Source organism: Serinus canaria, chromosome 27 (assembly GCF_022539315.1).
Source record: "Serinus canaria isolate serCan28SL12 chromosome 27, serCan2020, whole genome shotgun sequence".
NCBI classification, from domain to species: Eukaryota; Metazoa; Chordata; class Aves; order Passeriformes; family Fringillidae; genus Serinus; species Serinus canaria.
The window spans coordinates 649071-658959 of record NC_066340.1 but is presented as its reverse complement, the minus strand read 5'-3'; the positions used below and the strand labels follow the sequence as shown (position 1 = coordinate 658959).

At 58.2% G+C, this 9889-nt stretch overlaps 1 protein-coding gene across 1 annotated transcript; it reads right to left on the bottom strand.

Moving 5' to 3' along the window:
* Positions 1 to 235: 235 nt before the first annotated feature.
* On the bottom strand, positions 236 to 8529 carry LOC127060837 (translation initiation factor IF-2-like). Its single transcript, XM_050985514.1, has 4 exons — positions 8497 to 8529; positions 2577 to 2712; positions 1845 to 2185; positions 236 to 547 (listed from the first exon to the last, which is right to left on the bottom strand). The coding sequence occupies exons 1-4, from the start codon at positions 8527 to 8529 to the stop codon at positions 320 to 322; spliced, it is 738 nt and encodes a 245-aa protein (XP_050841471.1). The 3' UTR covers positions 236 to 319.
* Between the last annotated feature and the right edge of the window lie 1360 nt (positions 8530 to 9889).

Sequence of the window (9889 nt, the reverse complement as noted above, 5' to 3'; positions counted from 1 at the left end):
TTCGCTTCCCATCTTTTCCATTCACTTCCCATCTTTTCCATTCACTTTCCATCTTTTCCATTGGCTCTGCTTTTCCCCCTCCGCATCCTCCCCGTGAGTAATCGGGAGCGGCCGCTCCCGGCGCTGCCAGCGGCTCCGAGGCCACCCTGGGCAGCAGCAGCAGGAGGAGGAGGAGGGTGAGGAGGAAGGATTCTCTCCTGTTCCATCACTGTCCGCCCATGGAAATCACTCTCCATCTTGTTTACGTGTTTATTTTCATGGCTGGAAGGCCACAGAGGAGCAGCAGCTCCTGCGCCCTGCCAGGATCGGGGCAGGGCCCTCACCGCCCCCGGGGCTCGGGGACACCCGGGACAGCCCCTCCAGGCCGAGCCCCCGCATTCCCGAGCCGGGGCAGGATCCAGGATCCTCCCCGCAGCCCCGGGGGCAGAAGGTGGAGCTTGGCTCGCAGCGGGGCCACCTCAGCTGCCAGGGCTTGGTCACCGAGTGCCACCGGCTCCGATGGGACCTGACGGGCCGGATTCCTGCCAGGACATCTTCCCTGCCAGGGCTGGAGATCAAAGGCGATGGGACAGGGACGTGTGAGCTCCGCTCACGTGGGGCTGGGGCTGGCCCCGAGCCGGTTCTGTCCCGGTTCCACCGGCTGGAGCGGAGGGGCAGGGCCGGGAATGCTGCAGGGAGTGCAGCCCCCTCTGCAGTCTGCCCCACATCCCCATCCTCATCCCCATCCTCATCCTCATCCCAAACCAAACCAAACCAAACCAAACCAGGCCTGTCTGATGCCCCAAAAGGAAAATTCCTGCTCCAAACCCGCTGTGGGAGGAGCAGGGTCATCTCCAGACAGCCCCACCCCTGTCCCTGTCCCCATCCCTGTCCCTGTCCCTATCCCTGCCCTGTCCCCATCCCTGTCCTTGTCCCCATCCCTGTCCCTGTTCCCATCCCTGTCCCTGTCCCTTTCCCTGTCCCTGTCCCTGTCCCTGTCCCTGTCCCTGCCCTGTCCCCATCCCTGTCCCCATTGCTGTCCCCATCCCTGTCCCCATCCCTGTCCCTTTTCCTGTCCCTGTCCCTGCCCTGTCCCCATTGCTGTCCCCATTGCTGTCCCCATCCCTGTCCACATTGCTGTCCCCATCCCTGTCCCTGTCCCCGTCCCTGTCCCTGTCCTTTTTCCTGTCCCTGTCCCTGCCCTGTCCCCATCCCTGTCCCCATCCCTGTCCACATTGCTGTCCCCATCCCTGTCCCTGTCCCCATCCCTGTCCATGTCCATGTCACTGTCCCTGTCCCTGCTGGTTTGGCTCTGAAGGGACCTCGCTGTGCCCTCGCTGTCCCTGCAGGCCTGGGAGCCATCCCAGCAGGAATTCCTGCAGGATCTGCTCAGCTGTGGGGTTTTCCCAGTCCCAGGGGGGGAATTGTGCTTGGACAGACACAGAGCGATCCCTGCCCCCTCCAGGAGAGCAAATCCAGCATCACCACAGGGAACCATTCCAGGCTGACCTGGGATTCCTGCAGTCCCTGACCCCGAAGGAAGTGGTTTGGGGATTTTAGGAACAGCTCCTGCCTGGCCCTTCCTCCTCCCTGCTGCCATTCCCAGCCAGCCGTGAGGATTTCCCCCTTTTCCCACTTCCTTTTCTCAATTCTGCTCTTCCCACCATCCCAAAGCCTCTCCAAATTTTTGCCTTTCCTCCAGAGCCTGTGGGGACGAGACCTGCACTGCTTCCAGGTGCTCCCACTCCCCTGGAGAAGCGGGATTTGACCCTTCCCATCTCCTTTTGGAGTTTTCCCAGCTCCCCAGCATCTCCTGCCCGCTCCCAGCCCACATCCCGGGCCCGCATTCCTCACACCCGAGTCACCTGCTCCGGCAGGTGCCGGCCCCATCCCGGTTTCTCCCAGGAAAACACCCACAGGAAGGCGGCGCCTGCCCCTTCCCCGTGCCCTCCCACCCCAGGAGCGGCCCCGCTCCCCTCCCCGGGCCGGGCTGTGGGAGCGGATGCAATTCCCGGAGTTCTGCCCTGCCTGCCCAGGATCTTTATCTCCCTCAGGGAGAGAGGAAGTGCAGGAGATTGGAATCTGGAGCTGGAAATCGGCTCGGGATCAGGACCAGCCCACACGGCCTCACCTGCCAGGATCCTCCCTGAATCCTGCAGGATCTCTGCTGGCCTTGCCTGGAGGTGCCAGGAGTTCTCCTGGAATTCTGGAACCAGAGAATCCGGGAATGGTTTGGGCTGGAAGGAGCTGAAATCCCATCCAGGGACACCTCCCACTGTCCCAGGCTGCTCCAGCCCTGGCCTGGGACATTCCCAGGGGTCCAGGGGCAGCTCCAGCTGCTCTGGGAATTCCATCCCAGCCTCTCCCCACTCTCCCAGGGAACAATTCCCAATCTCCCTTCCATCCCTGCCCTCTGGCAGTGGGAGCCATTCCCGGGTCCTGTCCCTCCATTTGTCCCCAGCCCCTCTCCAGCTCTCCCAGAGCCCTTCAGGGGCTCTGAGCTCTCCCTGGGTCCTTCCCTTCTCCAGGAGAACATTCCCAGCTCTCCCAGCCTGGCTCCACATCCAACCCCACCTCCCTCTGTCCCTGTTTGTCACCTTCAGCCACATCTGGGGACCCGAAACCCCCCGAAGTGGAACTGTCCCATGCCTGGGGAGCAGCCCCGCATTCCCTGGGACGGGACAGACCCGGGAGAGTCCCCCGGGCCAGCCCGGGCTGGCAGGGCCGAGCCGGCTCGGGTGATTAATGCCGGGAGCTGCCGGGGACGCTCCCGGAGCCTTTGAAGTGCGGCTCGGGCAGTGCTGGAAGCTCGGAGCCGCTCTGGGGCCGGAGCAGAGCCCGGAGAGGGAAGGGAGGGAAGAAAAGTGGGAAGAGCCTCAACCTGAGCATTCCCAGCGTTGTCCAACTCGTCCCGAGGGACTGCGAGCGATGCCTCCGGTGGAGAGCTGGGATAATGAAACCAAGGATGCTGCAGAAATTTAATTTCGTTTAATTAAAAATTTTAAAAGAAAAAAAAAAAAGGGCAAAGAAAAAGCCGGTGAGAAGAAAGGATCGGGAAAGGATCGTCCCGGGAAAGCTCCTCTGGGATTTGGGATGAGCTCCAGGCAGGGCTGGGTGGGCTGGGCCCTGTTCCCTCAGCTCATCCCGGGGCTGGGGAGAGGCTCCTGGAGAGGGGACCCGAGGGAGCCGCGGGATTCCATCCCCAGGGATTTGGGGGATGCAGGAGGGGGGATCAGATCCCGACATTGAGGGGGTCCAGGGGAAGGACACGGGATGGGGTTGGCAAGAGGAATTCACGGATCCCAAACGAAATCCAGGGAATGGGGTGAATCCGTGGGATGGGATAAATCAGGATGGGATGAAGGGATGTGCCTGGAAGTCTGCAGGGACTCAGGTCACCCATTTTCCCAGCCCCAAGCTGCTTTCCCAGGCTCCCGTCCCCGCATCCTCTGAGGATTTGGGGTGGTTGGAGCCGAAGGGTTTCCTGTTGGCTCCTTTTGCTGTGGTTGGGTTTAATTTGGTTACAAATGTTTGTCCCAACAGGAGAGAAATCCCGGGAAAACACAGACAAAATTCAACTTGTGCTGGAGAAAAAACCCACCCGGGGCTCCTGCAGCGCCCCGGGATTTCTCCAGAGGGTGGGATCAGCTCTTCATGCAGGGGAGGGGGCTGCTGGTGGCACAAATTCGGGAAAACAAATTCCCAGCACTCGGAGCCCGTGCCCAGCTCCAATCCGGAGCCTGAGCGGTTCCACAAAGCCCCGACCTCCAGAGGAGCTCCCGGTTTTCCTGCAGGACGCAGGAAATGCACCGAGCACCGTGAGAAAGACGCTGCTGCCCCGGCCGGAGGGAGCGGGGATGGGAGAGGGGATGGGAGCGGGGATGGGAGCGCTGGAAACTCCCGCACCTTCCCAGCCCAAAGCTCTGCCCGCTCCCGAGGAACTGCGGGATGCTCCCGGGGAGCTTTGGGTGGCGGCCCTGGAACGGCAGAGCAGGGTCCCAGGGATTGGGGTTGCAGAGATTTGGGTTGCAGAGATCCCCAAGGATTGGGGGGGGGGCAAAGATCCCAAGGGATCTGGGAGTAGGATCCCCAGGGATTTGGGAGCAGGATCCCAAGGGATTCAGGAGCAGGATTCCCAAGGGCTGTGGATTGCAGAGATCCCAAAGAACTTGGGAGCAGGATCCCAAAGGATTTGGGTTGCAGAGACCCCAGGGATTTTGGAGCAGGATCCCCAGGATCTGGGAGCAGGATTCCAAGGGATTTGGGTTGCAGAGACCCCATGGATTTGGGAGCAGGATCCCGAGGGATTTGGGTTGCACAGATCCCCAGGGATTGTCCCTCCTCCTGGGACGAGGGATGCAGAGCCCGGGGGCAGCCAGGGCTGGTTTGGCTCAGCTGCTGCCCCCCAGAGCTCCCAATCCCTTCCCTCAACCCATTTCCCTCTCCCTTCCCTCTCTCCCTTCCCTGCCCCGCGGGATCTGCCAGGGGAGCTCCCGGCCCTGCTGCAGCAATTCCTCTCTCCAGGGATTGGGATTTGCTCAGGGATCTATCCAAGAGAGCCGAGTGTCACCTGTCCGTGGGGACACCGAGTGTCACCTGTCCCCCCCTCCGGTCACCCCGGCACCGCCGGGAGCTGCCGGACCGCGGCACCGGGAGGGACCAAAGCGCTCCCAAAGCTTCTTCCAAGCAGGAATTCTAGCATCCCACTCTTATGTAACAGCAGGGCCGGGTTTATTGATTTAGCACGGCCGGTGATTCCAAGCTCCAGCAGCTCCCTCTGCGGGCTGGGAGCACCGCGAGGTGACTCAGCCTTTGGGATTGCTGCTCCTCTTCTCATGGGTTGGGATTGTTCCTGTCCCATGGGTTGGGATGGCTCCTGTCCCATGGGTTGGGATCGCTCCTGTCCCATGGGTTGGGATCGCTCCTGTCCCATGGGCTGGGATCGCTCCTGTCCCATGGGCTGGGATTGTTCCTGTCCCATGGGCTGGGATTGCTCCTGTCTCTTGGGTTGGGATCGTTCCTGTCCCATGGTTTGGGATTGTTCCTGTCCCATGGTTTGGGATCGTTCCTGTCCCATGGGTTGGGATTGTTCCTCTCCCATTTTTTGGGATTGTTCTTCCCCCATGGTTTGGGATCATTTGTCTCCCATGGTTTGGTATTCCTGCTGTCCCCCTGATTTGGGATTGTTCCTGTTCCATGGTTTTGGATTGCTCCTCTCCCACCCTTTGGGATTGTTCCTGTCCCTTGGTTTGGGATTGCTCCTCCCCCATGGTTTGGGATTGTTCTTCTCCCATATTTTGGGATTGCTCCTCTCCCATTTTTTGGGATTGTTCCTGTCCCAATTTTTGGGATTGCTCCTCTCCCATTTTTTGGGATTGTTCCTCCCCCTGGTTTGGGATTGTTACTCACCCATTTTTTTGGGATTGTTCCTCCCCACTGTTTGGGATTGTTCCTCACCCATTTTTTGGGATTGTTCCTCCCCACCGTTTGGGATTGTTCTTCCCCCATGGTTTGGGATTGTTCTTCCCCCATGGTTTGGGATTGTTCCTCCCCACCGTTTGGGATTCCTGCTCCTTCCCTCATCCCGGCTCTCCACCCCATCCTTTGGCGCCCCGCGCAGGACAAACCCTGCCCCCAAATCCCTCGGGGCCTCCACGCTCGGCACCTGCGTGGATTTAACCCCAAAAACCTCAGGCGGTGACGCCTCCCCGGAGGCCGAGGGACATCCACGCTCCTGGAATTCCTCATCCACAACAACAACGCGTCACGGGAGCGGGAGCAGCTCCGGGAGAGGCGGCTCCGGCTCTGCCCAAGAGCCGCGGGCCAGGGCGGGGCGGCTCCAGGGCTCCGGCCCCGGTTTCCTGTTTGCGCTGCCCACAGCGGCCCCGCAGCCCCGGCCGGGCCTTTCCCGGCTCCCGGGGCCGGGGCTGGAGCAGCTGCCCGGGATACGCTCGGCATCAAAGGGATCCGGCCGGGCTGGCAGCCCCGGGATGCCGCGCTAATTGCGGGGTGTCCTGGGCTGGCCCGGCACGGCACGGCTCTGCTGGAGAGGAGCTGGGCGGGCTAAACACGGGAGAAAGGCTTCCCTCGGCTCCAGGAAACAGGGATGGCCTGGGATGAGGGGATCCTAAAGCCGGGCAGGGACAATTCCAACATCCCAGGCTGCTCCGAGCCCTGTCCAGCCTGGCCAGGGACAATTCCACCATCCCAGGCTGCTCCGGGTCCTGTCCAGCCTGGCCTGGGACACTTCCACTGCAGAGATCCCGTCACAGAAATGTCCTGAACTGGTCCCAAAAATCGCCTTTCCTCTGGAATTCCAGCTGTTCCACAGCCAGGGGAACAGGGGCAGGCAGCAGTGCTGGATCCTGATCTGAGGGCTCGCTGTGGCTTCCCATGGATCTGGAAAGTTTTAGGGATCCCCAAGTGTTTTAGGGATCTGGAAAGTGTTTTAGGGATCTGGAAAGTGCTTTAGGGATCTGAAAAGTGTTTTAGGGATCCCCAAGTGTTTTAGGGATCCCCAACTGTTTTATCCCTCCCTGGAAACTCAGACTGCTCTGGATGCTTCCATTGGTCCCAATCCGTGGATCAATTCCCCTGGGAGAACCCTCCTCCTCCTCCTCTTCCTCCTCTTCCTCCTCCTCCTTCCCAGTAGCCCTGGACGCTTTTCCAGAGCAGAAAGTGAAATCAATCAGACTCCAGGGTTTGGAACAGCTCATCCTGCCCCATCCCATTTCCCTCTTTCCCAGGCTCTTCCCTGATAGCTGTGTTTTCCACAGTCACCAGGGGCTCTGGGAGAGAATCCCCAGGGAATGGGGCCGTGCTGGGAGCAGGGATCCCCCCGGGCTGGGACACCCCTGGCTGTCCCCTGTCCCCTCCTGGGAGCCCCCTGGGCCCTTGTGAGGCAGCAGGAGCTGGATGTGGCTTCACTGACACCGGGATAAATCCTGGAATTGCTGGGATGGGAAGGAATTTTAAAGGTCATCCCATTCCACAGGGGACGCCTCCCATGGGAGAAAACCCACGTGGGAAAATCCTGCCTGGATAAACCCCAAATAGATAAATCCCATACAGACAGATCCCACATGGATAAATCCCACATGGAGAAATCCCATACAGATAGATAAATCCCACATGGATAAATCCCATACAGATAGATCCCACATGTATAAATCCCATACAGATAGATAAATCCCACATGTATAAATCCCATACAGATAGATAAATCCCACAGGTATAAATCCCATACAGATAGATAAATCCCACATGGAGAAATCCCATACAGATAGATAAATCCCACATGGATAAATCCCATGCCGATAGATAAATCCCACATGGATTAATACCAAAAATTAATACCAAAATCCTGCGTGGAAAAATCCAGCATGGATAAACCCCACATGGATGAATGCCACATGGATAAATCCCATATGTAGATTTTCCATGAGGATAAACCCCACGTGGATAAATCCTGCCTGGATAAACCCCACGTGGATAAATCCTGCATGGATGAACCCCACATGGCTAAATCCCTATGGATAAATCCCACTTGGATGAATTCCTGTGGGTTTGGGAACAGCTGGATTTGCTGGGATCAGCTCAGGAGGCAGGGAATGGGATGCTCCCAGAGCAGGGAATGGAATGTTCCCAGCAGGGAATGGGATGCTCCTGGCAGGGATTGGGATATTCCTGGCAGGGATTGGGATATTCCTGGAACAGGGAGTGGGATGTTCCTGGAGCAGGGAATGGGATGTTCCCAGGAAGGAATGGGATGCTCCTGGAGCAGGAAATGGGATGTTCCTGGAGCAGGGAATGGGGTGTTCCTGAAACAGATTCCGAGCAGGGAATGGGATGTTCCTGAAACAGGGAATTCCCAGCAGGGAATGGAATGTTCCCAGCAGGGAATGGGATGCTCCTGGAGCAGGGATTGGGATATTCCCAGCAGGGATTGGGATATTCCCGGAGCAGGGAATGGGATGCTCCCAGCAGGGAATGGGATGTTCCTGGAGCAGGGAATGGAATGTTCCCAGAGCAGATTCCCAGCAGGGAATGGGGTGCTCCCAGGAGGGAATGGGATGTTCCTGGAGCAGGGAATGGGGTGTTCCTGAAACAGATTCCCAGCAGGGAATGGGATGTTCCCAGCAGGGAATGGGATGCTCCTGGAGCAGGGATTGGGATATTCCCAGCAGGGATTGGGATATTCCCGGAGCAGGGAATGGGATGCTGCCAGGAGAGAATGGGATGCTCCCGGAGCAGATTCCCGGCTGGGAATGGGATGTCCCCAGAGCAGGGAATGGGATGTTCCCAAGAGGGAATGGGATGTTCCCAGGAGGGAATGGGATGCTCCCGGAGCAGATTCCCGGCTGGGAATGGGATGTCCCCGGAGCAGGGAATGGGATGTTCCCAGGAGGGAATGGGATGCTCCCGGAGCAGACTCCCGGCTGAGCGGGGCCCGGAGCCTGTTGGGGAGCTGGAAGTGGCTCTGGAGGCGCCGGGATCAGCGATCCCGGGATGTCACACCCGGCCCGGGATGTCACACCCTCCGTAACTCATCGGGAGGGCGGGGGCAGGAGCGGGCGGTTGAGCAATCCCAGCTGGTTCCTTTTGGGAAGAGTTTCAGCGTTTGGAAATTCCTGACTCTTTCGGAAAGAAAACAACAACAACAACCCCCAAAAATAATGTTAAAAAAAAAGATTTTGGCGTTTCCCAAAAAGCCAAAGCTGGACAAACAGCAAAGGCAAATCCCTGTCCTGTGCCAAGCACAGACCCAGGATTTTTTTGGCTTTATTCCAGCAAAGTTTGGCTCAAACTCAGGGCTGGTTCCTTCTGCTCCATAAATTTTCCTCTCTGGAATGATTTCTTCCCAAAAGTCAGACGGGTTTGAGAAAATATTTTCTTTTCAGCTCCTCAGCCATTCCTTCTTTTATTTTTATTTTTTTTGTTTTATTTTTTGGCACGAGGGTGTTCTCACGGGCAGCTCCAGAGCTGCCTCAATCCTGGTGGTTTTCCACAGGTTTTGGGCAATTCCTGAGGAATCCTTTTTCCCACCTGGAGACAAACTGTGCAGCTGAGGGCAGGAAGAACACTGGGAATTCCAGGAATTGCCTTCTCCAACCCTGGGATGACCAGAAATCCTGGGATCGACGCTTCCAGCAGAAAGGGAGGAGAATTCCCTGGGACACAAAGGGAATTTGGGACCCCCCGGATGAAGGAGGAGCCCCGGGAGGGATCTGAAGGGCAGGGAAGGGGCTGGAACATCCCAGAGATCAAAAGGAATTGTCCTGCTCGGGGGGAGGGGAGCAGAGGGGCAGGAGGTTGGGGACATGTTGGGAATGGAGGGCGGGGCATGGATGGGTGGGATGGAGGAGGTTTGGGAATGGGACATCCATGGATTGGGGTGGGAATGGAGGAGGTCTGGGAATGGGACATCCATGGATTGGGGTGGGAATGGAGGAGGTTTGGGAATGGGACATCCATGGATTGGGTGGGACGACATCCTGATTGGGTGGGAATGGGAGATTTGGGATGGGAGGTTGGTAATGGGCATCCATGGATTGGGGTGGGAATGGAGGAGGTTTGGGAATGGGACATCCATGGATTGGGGTGGGATGGAGGAGGTTTGGGAATGAGGGGTTTGGAATGGGCATCATGGATGGGGTGGGAAGGACATCCATGGATTGGGGTGGGAATGGAGGAGGTTTGGGAATGGGACATCCTGATGGGATGGAATGATAGGTGGGAATGGGATGGAGCATCCAGAGGTGGGAGGAGGAGGTTTGGGAATGGGCATCCATTGATTGGGTGTGGAATGGGACATCCATGGATTGGGGTGGGATGGATAGGTTTGGGAATGAGGGTTTGGAATGGACATCCATGGATTGGGGTGGGAAGGAGGAGTTGGGAGAAGGATCCA